Source organism: Eurypyga helias, unplaced genomic scaffold (assembly GCF_000690775.1).
Source record: "Eurypyga helias isolate BGI_N326 unplaced genomic scaffold, ASM69077v1 scaffold29908, whole genome shotgun sequence".
NCBI lineage: Eukaryota > Metazoa > Chordata > Aves > Eurypygiformes > Eurypygidae > Eurypyga > Eurypyga helias.
In genome coordinates, this window is record NW_010266761.1 from 22360 (window position 1) to 38961 (window position 16602).

General features: G+C 46.3%; 1 protein-coding gene across 1 annotated transcript in view; it reads right to left on the minus strand.

Moving 5' to 3' along the window:
• Positions 1 to 11270, minus strand: part of LOC104513755 (FERM domain-containing protein 6-like) — a 29156-nt gene extending 17886 nt beyond the window's left edge. The window contains exons 1-2 of the mRNA XM_010157211.1: positions 11175 to 11270; positions 5643 to 5733 (exon numbers count right to left, since the gene is read on the minus strand). Of these exons, the coding sequence (XP_010155513.1) occupies positions 5643 to 5733; positions 11175 to 11270 (187 nt within the window). The remainder of the gene's footprint in view (positions 1 to 5642; positions 5734 to 11174) is intronic.
• Positions 11271 to 16602: the final 5332 nt, after the last annotated feature.

Genomic DNA, 16602 nt, shown 5'->3' on the forward strand with positions numbered 1-16602 from the left:
ACAAGCCTCAGATGAAGAGCATCAACTGAAAGGTACTAAGAAGCTGGCTTGGAAGCACGCGTGCACACAGATATGGACCCGTCCACCTGCAGCTACTGACACTGTGTTCATCAATCTCATCTCAGCTCTGGCAGCGAGCTTAAAAATATATCATATCAGCTCCTCTTAAAAGGTTCCCTCATGTATATGTCTGTGCAGACACCAGACCTGGCACAACACACCAGTGCGCTGCACTGCACTCCCGAAAAACGGATCCGGACAGCCAGCTGGTTTGCAGTAATGCAATTTACACATTTCTCCCAATTTCAGCTTTTAAACAGCCCTCAAATGGGAAGTTTATGCTGTAAAAATCTCACTTCAAATTAACCAATCACCAGAAAAGCAAGCATTCACGTGCTCCTACTCTGCAAAATTAATTTAGCACTTTTACATATTCAAGCAAAAAGAGAATGTGCATTGTTGCAAAAAAATAATGGGCCAGGTCCCCAGTCAGAAAAAAGTGTCACAGTTCCAGTGAGTGATGCAGACTTACAATAGGTATTATTTACAGTGCAGGGAAAATGGGACTAGAAAATTACAGCTGTAATGCAGGGTCAAATCAGTCCTGAGCCATTGTTACTCTAAAAGCCATTATTTTATGTTAACCAGCACCTCTCCATTTCATTTTTTATGAAAGGTAAATTCCCTGCAGAAAAATAAGTAATGGTGAATGCCAATAACCAGTTCTCCTCTGGTGCCATTATGGGCTAGGAAATCCCACTGAAGTCCTGTCCTACCTGGGCAGAGCTCAGGCCCTACTGGCAGCCAGGAACATCCCATTAACTCCTTTGGTTCAGTCAAATATATTTTAACATTTTAACTATTTAGATAGTCAGAAGATTAGGTTTCAAATAAAATATTAATTAGTCCAAAGGCAAACTTCCACACAGCAAATATTTTATGCCCTAAAGAGAAGGGGGAGTGGGGTGGAAATATCCTTGGCTATAACACTTAACTTCTCCCAGATGCTGCAAGAAACCTTGAGGCAACACCACTATTTCCCTTGAGAGGCAACAGGAAAGAGACTGGGAGCAGCACCGAGGGATGCCGGGGGTTAGGGGAGAGCTAAAATTAAAAAAAAAAAAAAAGCTCAAAAATACATCACAACACACACTGTAGATCTCACACGACCCGTTTCACTTCCCTGAATCCCAGCATGGACTTTTGTTGTTTGTTTATTGAAGAAGAGCAGACTACACACTCCTTTTGCACGTGGAGCTCCCCAAGCTTCCCAGTGCTGGTGGCCTAGGAACATCACTATCCACAGGGCATCTGCTCCCTCCACCTCTACGTAACTTCTCAATGCTCCTGGCGTTACCTTTCAGGCCAACAGAAAGAACCCTCATCCACTTTCCAGTACCTAGTTGATTAGTTTACTAAAGGGTCTAGAACCTGGTTCAGGATAACACTGTACTTTGAGCTAAAGCTAAAAACAAAAGTATTCCAAGTGAAGACAGAAAAAACCAGAACAGAGGCTGGGAGTAAAGCAAGGGAGATCCTGGCTGAAGTCATTTCACCTGCAATGGACAGATCTATGGAGGGAAGAACAAAAGGACGCAGTTATCAAGAAGCTCAAGGTTGTGTGGCTGTTTTAGGTACTGTTGAGGTGCGAAGACTGAGATAAAGGCTCAGCCATTCCTGATGATGGATAGGTACGGCAGGAATTTTATGTTGGCACCTTACAGTTAGCAACAAGGCATGCCCAGGTAAAGATCTTTGGACTTTTGGCAGTGTCACAGGGGATTCTTTTCCACAAGAAGAGCTGCAGAACCATTTCCAGCACTGCTCATCCAGGAGCAAACAAAGCCCTTGGAATTCTCAGATAGGACAGCACTTGGCTGGATTTTACACTGATGTTGAAGGAGAAATAACTGATAGGAGGAACAGGGGGAAAAAAAAAAAAAAAAAAGCCTTCCTAGGAAGGGACCATGCAAGTACTTCCAAGGGGTATTATATACTTTCTGAACACATGAACCCCTGTAATTCCTTCCAGGTGACACACTGCTGCATGTTTTTCTTACGTTGCATTTAACTCATTTGAGGTATCAAAGTCACTCTAGAAGAGCTGTGTCCTAGGTTAGAATGCCAAAGAAATTCGTAAGGAGATGCACCTATCCCAGCAGATTTGAGAGAGGAGAGGCAGAAACAGGGGTAGTAGGGAAGGATCACAGTACAGAAACCAGTATTTCAGAGTACTGGAGGATGCACAGATGCAAAAGAGTTAACTGGAGGCAGAGTGGTCCTGTTGGCAGAGTTACCCACCAAGCTCCTTGCGAAGCATGTGCTAGGAGGTGTGGGTCTGGCAGGGGGAACAGCCGTAGCTGTAATCACCGGAGGATGATCCTTGAGGCACGAGAGCTGAAGCAAAGGGATTTCGTTTTGTTAGAAAGCCCGCCTGACAAACTGATAAGAGGGCACAGAGACAGAGGCAGGGCGTAGGAGCTGCAGGCTTGCTCCTTCCCAGTCGAAGGCTTCCATCTGCTTAGGTCAAGCAAGGTTTGCTCCTAGAAAGGAGAAGCCCAAAATTCAGGATCGTAGGAATCTGGGCTATAACAACAAAGGGGGCCTGGCTGTTCTTTGTCTGCTGACAATCAGGTTTGTTTTAGAAGACCGAATTGTGTTGCTGCATACACTTTCTGATAACAAGAGGGAAGGGAAACCTCCCGAAGGGCATTAGATAAGGTTGACCCTGCAGGAAAAGGTGCAATACAAGACCCAGCTGCTGAAGCCTACGGAGCCAGCTTGAACCTGGCAAGGCTGCAGGGTCTTTCACTGAGCAAACAGCAAGGGAAAAAATGCACTGCAGCAGCACACAGGTATAGCCTGCTTGATGACCTCTGACAAAACTAGAAGGGCAACATGCCCCAAGCCTTGTGCTGGTGTGGCCTCCCATTAACATATGCTCCTAAACACAATATTTGAAGTGATGAACTTTATACAGACACAAGGCTTTTCTCTCCCCAAATACACCTTAAGTGGTTTTCCTTTTGAGAATACAAAAAACCTCAGGAGCCTAAGAAGTGAAAAATTCTGTCCTGGCACCATTACTGTTACCTTAAATCTTGAAGCTTGCCCTCAGCATCTGTAATGGTCAGAAGTGAACGCAATGAATTTAGGGTGTGAATGCTGAAAGACATGCTCCAAGACCTACATCTTGGATCTCACAGCATTCGTGGTTTCCAGTTTGCATGGTGCTTTCTGGTGCTGTTTTCGTGTTTGCCACACTGAGGGGTTAATGATTAAGGGTTTATCATTAAGGACCCCAACCTCTCCCCCTCGCGCACATTCTTACTATGAGACCAACTGGGCATTAGTGTATCTGTACAACGACTGCAGGTCAAATGGGCTCCTAATCCAGATAATCCACCCAGTGTGATTGGTTACAGTTCTGTAGAAATCCTTTAATTTTCATTCTCTTGCCACTGCTGACAGTCAGGGTTTTGTTGGCACATTAGCAGCAAGGTAATGGATGCAGGTGGATTTGAATACCTTGCTTTGCATGTGGCAGCATCAGACTGCCAAAAATAAATACACATTAAGAAATCAGGAAATACACCCTTATTAAACCAGGGCAGTTATTTCTTTAAAAAAATGACATCTCAGAGCTGCAGCACTGAGAGGCAAAAGCATGATGCAGAAGAGGAATGCTTTGGTACGAGGCTTCATCCCCAGTTTTCGGACATCTAACCTGCCCTGGCCTCCCAGACCAGCTCCGTGCCTGCCTCTGCAGCCTCCACAGGACATATGCTGACATGTTGCCTGGCCAAGTCAGTTGACTTAAGTACCAAAAGACAACCCTGGGCAATGCAAAACTTAGCCAGGCCTCCCCACAACCTGACCAGAATGCTTCCCCTTCCTGAGAAGATAGCTTGCTGTGAAACCAAAAATCCCTGAAAAGCAGGGAATGCCTTAAAGGCCACTTCCAAACGCCAGAGGTGGAGAGTGCTATGTTTGCAACAGAAGCAAGACCTCACCACTGGCAGTGAGGGAGATGATCACCGGTCTTTTGGCAAAGACAAGGTGACGGGAAAATCAAGTTGGGGAACAGAAAACAGTTTCCTTTGCTCTACAGCAATAAACCTGGAGGTATTTTTAAAACAGAATAAAGCAAGCCCTAAACCCCACCCTATCAGACTCCAGTCAGCAGCCTACTGGACTTTCACAGACTAAAGGTCGGGACCAGAGGAAGCAATAACAAACAGACCAGGTTTGCTCCTTTGCTTGAGCACGGGCTGCAGCCTTCCGCATGGCTATGGCCATTTTGGCTGAGAAACTCAGCTTTTTTGTTGTCTGGCCTCAACAGTCTCTTAAACAGAGGCACAAACAAAAATAAATCTCCTCGTCTTCCAAAATCCTGACACCTGCCTGCGTGGCAGAGAAGGTGGCTGTCAGGAAGAGCCAGGGTGAGCACAAGGAGCCTTCAGTTAAGCAGCTTTACAAACTGAGCTGCAGCAAGCAGGAGTGAAGAATAGGCAACAACTGGGGTTATAAAAAGGCGACAGAGATGGGGAACTCACAGGAACACAGTTGATTTGTGGAAAAGGTTAAAAGCATTCAGCTCTTCCTAACATAATGATAAACTGTGCTGGTTTAAACCCACAGATGTATTTCTGAGCTACCAGTTTAGTTACATTGATGGAATCTCCTGGGGACTCTACAAACCTTACAGAGAAGAACAGCTTACTCCAGCCGTAGTTTGAGTGCTGTGCTCAAAAAAAGCAAAAGTTCTTAGAGAAGAGAACGGAAATGAGACAAGTACACTTAGTAAGGAGGCAAAAGAAACCTTATTTAGAAGGACCCATAGAAGACTACTCTCATTTCAATGAAACACTATCTAGAGTTGCCGTAGTAAACAATAACACACTCAACAAAAAATTTGGAGGGAAGAAAAGTCCTTTCCATGCTTTTGAGAATGTGGGGAGGCAGGATAAGGAGGACAACAGATCCATTTCCAATTACTAAGAGTTGTGGCAGGGTGCCAATGCATGCACCACCTTAGAAATGCAATATCTTGTGTCAGCTTGCTCCTTTAAGGCATCACCTTACAGTGTTCACTAGTCAATGCTAAGCCATAGGACCAAGCAGACTGGACCTGAATCCACAGACTAAGTAGTTTTGTATTTGCCATGCAGCATTTCAAAACCCAAGGTCCCCCACGCGTGCATTCAGTCCCCTCAAACCATTTGAGTGTCCTCCCTCTGGTGCCACATTCTTTGCATGTGACTTCAGAAGAGAAGTAACACTTTCAGCCCCAAAGTCCTTTTAAAATTCACCTCCTGTTCAACTACTGACAGTTCTGAATTCAGTGACAAATATGTTGGCTAGCAACTCAGCTACAGGAGAGAAAGAACACCCCACAAAGAGGTGGAACCTAAGAACAAAGGAGGAGAACAAAAGCCCCCCTTCTCCCAATTTGTCTGCCCACATACCAAAGATCAAAAGAGCTCCAAGAAGCCTGTACATAATCTACATACTTTGTGACCTTATTACAATCAAATTCCCTGCAGGCACGGCCACTGTGTATATATGCACACACTGTAAATACACAAGCGGGTCTGTGGAAGTTTGCCAAGTCATTTGCTCCATGCATTGAGTTTGCTTACTTTTAACAATGCTGAGGCCAAAGAAGTGAGGCTCTTTAATCTTCAGTAAATCACAAACTTGCTGAAAGAGCTCCTGTCCAGTGGCTTTGACCTGAAAGAAACAACCAATCCAACATTACAGATGGCTCACACACCTGGGTAGTGTAGTTCTCTTTTACACTGGCCAATACATTTTTGGGTACCATAGGAAAAAAAAAAAAACAACCAACACATTCCACAGAACAAATTTTGTTTTCAGTACTATTGCTATTATCAGAGAACAATAATCAAAGTGTCACTCTTCCTTCACAGTGGCTTTGCTCAGTAGGACACGAATTTAAAGTTCCCTATCTATTGGCATCTTCGTATAAGAATTTGGAGTGCTGCTGGAGCCCACTGTGTAGTAATATTGGGCCAGTAGTAGCCCATTGTGCAGTATTGACCAGGCTATTTATAGGTGCTCGTAGAAAAAGTGTGTTTGTAATTACAGAACTGAAAATACTACTCTCTTGCAGGTGTTTGGGGTTTGGTTGGGTGGGTTTTTTTCCCCCACAGAGATTAAGAGAAAACAAAAACCAGAGAACTTTCATTCAGGAGAACTAAAACAAAGTACACAAACAAACCCAAGGCTGCATGGTTTGAGCAGAAACAGCTCATGGGTTAGAGATGAGGCTGCTCTTTCCCCACACAGAAGAGCTTGTTCTGTTCCCTGCTGACTTCTGGTGGCACAGCAATTAACATCTTCATCTGCCAAAGCTGTCACTGATGGCCTGTAAGCTCCTGCCCGTTTTCCTGCCACACTGAGACCTTCCAGTACCCCCGTAATGCTGTGCACGCACTGGGAAAGCGGAGCTGCCAGCACTCGCTCGCGTAGAGGATTGGGGATGCACTGTTCTGGCAGGGCTGCCTCCCCCTGCAAGAGTGTGATTCTGGCTACCTGCACATGCTGACCTGGATGGGCAGGATGAGCGGGAGATTCCCCCACTAAGTGTCTCCCCCTACCTACCACTTCATTTCCCCCTCCTTCCCTGCACCACCCCAGAAGCACAGAGAGACAGTCACAAAACCCCCCAAAAGTTCCCAACTGTCAGGGGCAGGGGGGAAGGAGTTCTGAGCAAGAGTGGATGGGGAAAGCAGAACCCTTGACAGACAGCCTCAGCTCAGCCCAGGGTGCAGCCAGCTGTAAAATGGGCCAGAACCTCCGGATTTTGTTACGCTACTGCGGGACGATGCAGATTAGCAGCAGCCGCTTTCCCGCGGGGTAACAGTGCAGCACCACCTTCACAGCAGCAAAGATAACAGGGCAGAAGTCAACTACAGAACTCTCCTACAAACTAATCGCCACCATAATTCTCCAAACGCATTGAGTGCAGGTGTGCCACACTCCCCAGAACCTGGCTACAGTTCTCTCCCTGCCCCACGATGTACCATGTCACTAGACATGGACAATGGGAAACAGGAGGTCATTTAAGTACTCTTTTCTTCTACTTGACATGGCATCACTAGCCAGCCACTCACTATCGCTCCATCAGGAGCTTTGAAACCTGCCCTACACCGGTACACACACACACACACGTGTGCATATACGTGCTTGGGGAGGGGAGGAGGTAGTGCCCAGTTCTGCTAAGACCCAAAACCACATGCGGGTCTTATGATGGATCTCTCTGTGAGACTGCACCCTTACCATCTCACACTTAAATGCACTGTTTGTTCAGTCACCAAGAACACGCAGTTAGAAGGGAAAATTTGGCATGGATCTGCCTCCTTACTCAGAAAGCAAGCTGCTAGCATGTTCTCCTACCTGGGAAGGGCTCACTAAGGAAGAAGTGACCTACCCCTAGCCAGAATGGATAGATGCAAGCAAGAGTCACTGGCAGCACAGGACTAGGTAAAAGCTATACGATTAGATGAATTTTTTAAGTGGCATGCTTCCATGCCTAAGGGAAGAAAAACCTGCTTGAAGATACTTAGTTTTAGGGAACTGAGCACTTTGGTGTTTTGTGACATTCAGCTCTGGATTTCTTGCACAGAATCAGCAAGATTTCTTGCACAGCCGGTATGTGAACCACCACCTTGTCCATTCTCCTTTTGGCACTTCCCTTCTGTATCAAGTTCTACTCCCAGCCTTCAAGGCTATGCAATACGGATTACACTTGCCCTTACGGTTCCCTCCTGCTGCCTTCCCCTCTTCTCAAAGCAACCAACATTTCCATTTGCATTTATCATCTGTGCACTTCTCTTTGGCCTTTCCTCCCTTTGCATATGGTTCCCGTGCCAAGCTCCATCCCAGACACGCTATGAATCATTCCTTCCCCTGATACTCAGCTTTGACCCATGTCAGGCTTCTTTACACATGAAGTTTAATCCAAAGTGAAGTTGAGTGCAAGTTTACAGAAGGTAACTGCTACTCCATTCTGTGTGCAAACACTCATGCATATTGGTTACCTATCTCTATTTTTCTTGGTCCACATGCTTTAAACCATCCACTCTCCTGCTCACAGAATTGAGAGACTTCAGCCCTATGCTTGCCATTCACCAAGACACTGGATGTCACCAGACTTCATAGATTTCTGCTTATGTTCCCACTCTTTCTTCAGCAGTGAGAAAAGGAGCAATATCCGCTGTGGCTGCTCCTGAACTACCCAAACGCAGGCAGGGTGGCTGCCTGCTCTGCTCCCTTCGTTGGCAGCCAGACCTTTGCTAACACAGGTCTCTATCCTTTATTCAGCTGCTACCATGCCAGAAAATTCTCAGAAACCTAATCATAAAAACTAGTTGATACTGATCAACAGGTTCAAAGCTACTAAGGAGATAAGCCACAGTGCTGGCAGATAAACAAAACGGAACAAACGGGATACCACCCCAAGATCTTTGGCGCAACCAATACAATTTTTTGCTGCACCATTCTCACTCACAGCCTGCTTAAAATCCCTGGTGCTCATACTCCATCTCCCCACTGGGGCTGCCTGGAGCAGGGCAGAGCTTTGCCCTGTGCTCTGATATCCATCCGCTCTCCCCAGTGGAAACCTCCCGCTCCACCTCACTGTCCTTGGGGCGGCTGGTGAGCTGCAGCACCCACTAGTTCTCCCCATGTTCACACTGGTCCTGGGAAGACAGTTTTCTTCCTCATCATCCCCTCAAATTCATCCGTACATCCAGAAAGGTAGACACCAAGGTTAATTAAGAGATACCCAATTAAGGGTGAAGAGACTTTAAAATGGCTCTTCTCTCGTCAACAGCACTATCTGTGAAGGGCATAATACAAATCCATTTTAAAGAGTGGGCTTCAACCTCCATGTGACCACATAAAACAGATATAGGTAAACTCTTATCTGGAAGGGTGGAATTTATATGGGAGGAGAGCAAGAAAGGAATTACCTGCATAAACACTGTGCTTATCACGAGAAGGATCTATAATTTATTCTGCTGGAAGGATAACCATTCCTACCTACCTCACTGAGCTGAAAACGTGTTTAGTATTTGCATTCCACACTGAAGAGGTTAAAAGGCTTTGGAAGTCTTAAGTTGTGGCATTACCATTCTAATAAATGCACAAAGTATCATCTGTGGTTGTCCTAATTAAATTTGGCTTCTACCAACATCACTAGAAAATTGCCTTGATGCTTCTTAAAAAAAAAAAACAACTCTCCAGCTGTGAAATCTTAATTTTTGTTGTTGTTTTGAAGGGGTGTTGTGGTAAAGAGAAGCCAAATGAAATGCTGGTTTTGGTGATTTGCCCAGCTGCAACAGGTCATGTTTCACTCTCTATGCAATTAGGACACAACTGTGTGTTGAGGACTCATGTTTTGGCCTGGGCAGCTATTGCCTTTCACACACAGGCATCTCTGCGTACGTAGTTTCCCAATGTCCCAGTCGCCAAAGCAAGGGGCAGCACAAGCGAGGAGAGAAAGTGTCTTTAAAACAGCTACCATGGGATGCTGTGGCAGGGACTCCTCCGTGGGACAAGGCGGTGATGTTCAAGACCCCTTGGGGGGCAGCAGGCAGGAACAGGTCATGGGGGGATACACGGGGCCTTCCCTCCAGCCCTGTCAGTGCTCCATGAGAAAGACCATTTCTTATACTCATTAAAAACCCTGGAGGTATTTAGAAGACAAGTAGATGTGGCGCTTTGGAACATGGTTTAGTGGTGGACTTCAGTGGTGTTAGGTTTATGGACAGACTCGATGATCGTAAGGGTCTTTTCCAACCTAAATGTTTCTGTGATTTTATGACAAACTGCAGGTATCCAGGATTTACCGTATGGCCTAAGCACAGCCTAAAATAGTGACCCAGCGACGGAGGAATAACAGTGTGCCCAGCTCAGGCACACTGAGGATTGGTGATGGCGTCAGCCCTGCCGGCATGCTGCCCTCCTGCACCTTCCCTGTGGCAGGGCGGCCTCCGCTATCTCGGATCTTTAGTCTCACTGATAAAAGCTATAAAGAAGGTGAGATTTAGGGTCAGCCGCAACAGACCATTACCCAGGCCCGTGCACCTGCTGACAAGAACTTAATTAAATCATCATTTTGCGGCTTGCACAAAAGCCAGCATATTGCAAAAGCCTTCTGGGGCGGTAGACGGGTTGGATTTGGAGCAGTAACCTAGAAGCAGAGCACCCCAGATTTTACTGCTGAAGCCTTGTTCCACCCCAGCCCTCCTGGCTGCCTCAATTAACGATGCCATGCATAAGCACGTAAGAAAATTGCTACATGGATTTTGAAGATTAGCACGCAAAAGCCACGGTTTCAGTCGAGTGCTTAAAATAACAGTTCACCTCAACTGTCTTCTTCCCCTCCCCATGTCGGGGGGCAACCCACCCAAAACAAAGCAAATCCCCCCAAGCCCACACGAGTGGCATGCCCACGCTCACAAGGGAGCACTTACCTTTGAGGCTAGTGTGTCCTCTGAACGTGAAGCGCCTCTGTCAGCTCAGTTCCTCGCAACTTCAAGGAGCAGCTGGCGTTGCACAAAGAAGCACCGCGCCACGGTGGACACCGTGCCGGGCCACCAGCTGACCCGGCTCTGCTGTCACTTGTGCACGCACACTTCAGCATTGGAAGCAGTGATCCAAGAAACGAAGTGACTTACCTCTGGTTTTTGTGCGTACAAGTACTCAAAGACGGTGAAACACCCCCCCACCCTCAATGGCTGTTCACTCTGTCTTAGAGAGTTTGAAGGGAGCAGGCTATTAAAACCAGAAATAGCTAAAACACCAGAGCAAATGGTCACGTGTTGGGCACGTTTGCCACGTCATCAAGGCATTTCAGCCTCGATTTCTTAAAAATTAGCTAGTTTGTTATCAGTGGCAAAAACACTCGGAGGGAACAAAAAAAAAAAATAACAGAAGAGCAGAGGGGACCACCTGCCCAAAACCACAACCACGACTTTTAAGGAACTCTGCAAATGAGTTGAAGCAGCCCAATTAGAAAATGGAGCACCAATTACCCTAAGCTGGCTAACAGATTTTTGGTCAGCAGACCAGCACCAGGCTTTCGGGAGAACAGTGGGAGCTAACAAAACTAAAACGCAGCCACGACCTCCCTGGCCACTCACCCCGACGGCCAGGCTGAGCTGCTCCCGGGTGGGCAGGAAGACACAGACGTTCCGGCTCTCCGGCTGCATCCTGCTGGCCAGCAGCACCCTGCTCATGGTGGGCAGCTCCGCAGGGGTCAGGATCTCCTCTCTGGGCAGTCTTCAAGCTCCCTTCATCCCATGCACCTGCCAAGAAGGTGAGAGCATCAGTGCCACGCTCCTGCCGGCGCTGGGAGCAGCCCATGGCACATGCTTGACAAGATGTTTTCCTCCTCACTGTTGAAAAAAGCAGCTTCATCTGCTTTACTGTGCCACCGTTAATGTTTCCACCGCATCGCAGCACAAACTGGGCAAAGTTGACCTTTAAAGAGCCTGTGAGTCCCAGAAGAGTGCCATAAAGCGATCACGTCTCCTTAGACTAACAGAGGTTTCAGGACGCATGTAGGTGATGAGGCAGACGACACCATGGACTGCTCCCTGATAACACCCATGAGAGAGGGGAGAGCGTCCCATCCTCCAACCGGGTACCTCGCTCCTGCCAAAAGCGGAGGTGCCAACGAGCCGTCAGCAGGCACATGCCAGTGCAGCGGCCCTGTGAGCTGTCTTCTCCGTCTCTCTGCTCCTACTCCCTGGGAATCTGCTGAGCCCAACTCCCTTACACCTCAACTCAAAGGAAGAGGAGGATACACAAACTCACAAGGCCGAGCTGCTGCTTCGTACTTTTTGCGAGACAAACACAGCCGGCCCCCTCCCAAGGGCTTCCCAGGGCAAGGAAGCATCCCATGGCACCTGATGAGTCCAGAAGGAAGGGGAAAAGCTCCTCGAGCGTAGGCTAGGGCTGAACGCTGGCACAGACCTGAACCATTGGGATACCAACTGACTATGGGGTCCACCCCATCCCCGCACAAGATTTGATGCAAGCCAGCAAACCCTGGCTGCCCCAAAGTCACCCTAGCATGACTCCCTTCAGCCAGAGACACCCATCACCAGTGCAGCAACAGAGATGCTGCTGGCCGGTGCTTGCCCAAAAAGCCCCCTGTACCCCCAGGGACGGGCACGTACCCCTGCAAGGGCAGCCAAACGCAGTGGCTCTGGCAGCACTGCCTTCTCCCACCAGCCACAGCCTGTGGGGGCAGGGCTTTTCCTTCACCCTCCAAAACAGATTCAAGGAAGAGGGATCACAAGCAGCAAGGAAGCAGGTCATGTTATGTTGACATAGTACATAAGTACATATATCTACATGTGCATGTGTACATTACATATGAACTTTGAAAGCATTTGGTATTTAAAATCACACTTGTCCTGTTCCAGGGGAAATCATGGCAGAATCACCCTCTTGCGTGGGAGATGGGAAAAGCAAGCCCTCATGGGAAAACAAACTGTAGTACAGAAAAAAAACTTGGATCTACCCATCTCCCTTCAATTCTGTGCTCAAACATTATAGTTTCTTTATTTTTTTAATCAAATACAAGAAAAAGATCGATAAGTATCCTTTTGCAAATACAAAAGCTGTTCCATGCACCTCCTTCCCTGAGCCAGCATATACAACGTTCCTTAATAAAGCATTTTTTGATACATGTCCTTTACCGAGAACATCTGCTATAAGACAGAAGTACAAAAAATTGCATTTATTGTATTAATGAAAAGTGGGGTTATTAAAGGCTATTATTACTTTTTTCCCCCCTAAAATCAGAATTTAATTAAACAATAACTAGGAGCTTTAAAAAGAAGATTGTTCTAAATTATAAGCAAGCAGAAAAGACACATTTCATTTCCTGGGTCAGGTAAAAGATTCTATTAAATGAAATATTAAGAGAAACACTCTGATGTATCTTCTCTTATCGATATAATTATACTGATGAGCTCTCTTGGGCTCCAGGCTACACACTACTAACAGCTACGTATAAATTACAGATGTCTACAGAGTGCTCGAGGGCAACAGGTCACCATTATTATTGCCAGCTTATGTCATATGCGCCATAAACTTTATCAACAGCATAAAGGCCTTGGAGTATGAGCTCAGGCTTTCCAGCATAAGGAGGTTTGTCTTAATTGCCAAACCACTGCCCTGACTGATACACATTCCCACTGACAGAGAAGATCACGTTTAGCGAAGTCATTCCTGCGTCTCCTAACAGAACAGAAAATAAGAAAAACAAGCAACTGTGAAAAGCATGTGCACAGAGTTTTCTGTGGGTAACTGAAGACACTGAATCCCACCTTCCCCCCCTAGCATTTATAAAACAAAGCTTCTGGAAAGCTTTTCCTCTAGTCTCACACCTGCTTTGTCCATTTGAATTTTTAAGAGAACAACTGGTGGACCCTGGAAGCAAGGAAGTGAGAAAAGAGGTTTTAAAACAAATGAGCTTGTAGACCCTGCCACAGCAGGTAAGAGGTTAAAGTAGCAATGTCCTTAATCTGAAAAGGGGCGGAGCGGAGAATGGGGTAAAACACAAGCCCAGCTCAGCCTTCTCTTTAGAGGTATGCTAGGATGTGATAACATAATGAATCATTAACTTGCTAGCATTGCACGTTTACACTTTTTTTAAAAAAAAAAGTTGCGAGCCAAGAGTAACTGTCCAATAAAAACAAGTGGCCAGAAGGAATGCTCTTACTTAAACATACACAATTTCAGACTGCCCATATGCCATTCTTTTGTTTACCACAGATTCCAACCTCTTAACCTCAATTAAACCCTAAAAGCTCCAGCAAATGCACCGCAGATGAATTAATAAAAGCCAAAGTCAATCATCGGCCTCTGGGATACCCTACAGGTTGTTTGGTTTTGTTGTTTTGTTTTGGTTGGTTTTTGGGTTGTTTTTTTTTGTTGGGTGTGGGTTTGTTTTGGTGTTTTTTTTTTTTTTTTTTAAATAACATCACGTTTCAGCTCCTGGAGAAGTGCATTTTGAGATATAATTGCTTGGTCAAAGGCCCTGCAAGTCTATCAATGAAACAAAGGCATTATTTATTTGTATTCTTCTGGTATCAGTCAGGAGGCTTATTAACACCCAGAATGATGGCACAGCTTATTTAGCACAGTTTATTTTACCTAAACATGAGTGCAGCGAAGCTTTGGAAAACATGCCTGTCATTAATTTAGAGTCTCTCCTGATTAAACAGCTCAAACACAGCCATAAAAATGCTTTCAAAGAACAGCTCTGATCTTCACCTCCTCTCTGCACAGCCCCATGAGCTGCCTCCAAGTACCAGAGAACCACCTCAGCACTTGCTGGGTCAAAGCAGGAATTGCTGAGGTTTGCCCCAGCAAGAGGGCAAGAGTGGCAAAGCTCTTGAAGGGGGAAGACCGATTTGTTTTTCATCAGGATGGCCAGCTAAACCACCTCTCACAGCCCGTATGCACAGCAGCATGAGGATGACCTGCTACGTCTGAATTTGGGGCCACACCGTGGCCAGCCTATCCACAAGCAGGTCTCATCCAAATGGCACGTGGGTTCTCATGGTCTTACGAGCATTCTACTGCTGTATTTTACGCATCAGTTCACGGCACCACAGCGAATTAGGTCCTAATCTTGATTTCAGCCTCTAGGTACTGCCACAACCACATCTCAAGGGGCTAAAGCAAATAGATGAACAAGCAATGACCTACCAGCTCAAAGCAGCAAAAAACAAAGTCCTCCTCTATCGAGAAAAAAAGCACAGGTAATTCTGTGCTTCTCTCAAAAACACCTAGAAATATGCTTTGTAAGGTCTACTACAGTAAAACATCTTAGGAAATCTGGTTTTGCTAGAGCTGACAGAAAACGAGCGTTAAGCATCTTCCTGATGAAACCCTACCAGAGTGACCCTACAGAGTTCCATCAAAAAACGTCCAGAAACGTTAAAACTCTTCATAACATTTTCCAGACATTATCCAGGGATGTCTTAAGCTTCTAAGGCAACTGGACTCGTAGGCTGCAGTTTCACAATCAGCTTAAGCAGCTTTAATTAAGGTAGTCCTGTAGCAAGACAGACAGACAACTGCCTGGAAACAAATCTGCCTTTGGCAGCAACCCACACTTGGGCTGCCTCCTAGTCATGATGAAGCGCGACCTTGAAACTGAGAACCTGAACCCCTCACCTTCCAGGTATTTTGTCCCCTCAGAGGCATACCGTAGGGCACCAGCACTATCTGCAAAACAGAGTAAAGAGCCTGAGCAAGTAGAAGATGTAATGATGACATATGTTAGCCTTTCCCAGCAACTTTAAGACCCCACCCACCTTGTTTGGCTATCCCCTGAGATGATGAAAATTTCTCTGAAGAGATGAATCAATCAGGAAGGAGGGAAAAAAAGGTTGCTTGTCAGGGCAGAAAACAAGGCTGAAGCTAAATCGCTTTGCATCACAGCTGCAGATGATGTGAAAAACGCCACCTGCAACCAACAGCCAGGCCAACTCTGTCCTGTCCCGCTGCAAATTCTCAGAAGCACAATGACTTTTCAAACATACCTGCCTCAGCATCACTCCAGGACTAGCATGACACATCCAAGGGCAAGGATGCAGGGTACTGAATTTGGTGTCTACTCACTGCTTTTGGGGTAGAATACACACCTGCCTTCAAAAGCTGAGTACTACTTAGTAGGAAGCCCCTATTCTAAGCCATTGAATGAGGAATACCAAGATACCTCCCATTAACTTGGGTACTCTGAAGTACTGGATTCCCAGAACTGACACAACAGGACAGACACAGCCCTGTCAGTAAAGACAACAGGCTTTCAGACCACAGACATGGGAGATGCAATCACAGCAGGCCTTCTGCATCTGCTAACAACACCTGCTAGAGCCGAGCGCAGTCCTCTCACAAAGTGGGATGCAGGCCTTTCTCCCACTTTTCCTTTTCAAAAGGTGTAATGGGAGATGCCTACAAAATCTCCAGGGCTGTGGAGCCCTAGCAGACTTAGTCATCACCCTGCACCTTTTGGGACAGTTGCGGAAACGGCAAAGCATTGATGTTAATGTCAACTAACATCCTTTTTCTTCTCTTTCTGTACAAAGAACACTCCCTGGTGACACTGAGCTTGAATAGAGAGGAAAATGCTTTCTCATTAGTCTTCATCGCAGGATTAGACACAGCTCTTAGTCAGGTGTAACTGCCCACCCTCCACCTTCATACTGCAAAGTTCTCCTGCCTCACCTCAAGCAGCACAAGTGAGTGCTACAACATGAAACACACTCTTGAGTTCGTAACTTTTCTACTTTGCACCTCCCACAATGTGGCCGGTGTGCTCAGGGAGAATGGGTCTCCCAAAATTACCCAGGGCACCCATTCCTGTACTGGGACCACGCTGCTATGCTACTCTGTATGCAGACTGCCCCAGTCTTCATGCTCAAAGAGTAGGGACAACTCTCCTATCCAGGGATGATGCAGTGTTCTCTGGTAGCGAAGTAAAAAAACACATTTCTGGGCACACATCAGACCTTCCTGTTGCACACTAGTCTGCAAGGAGAGGAA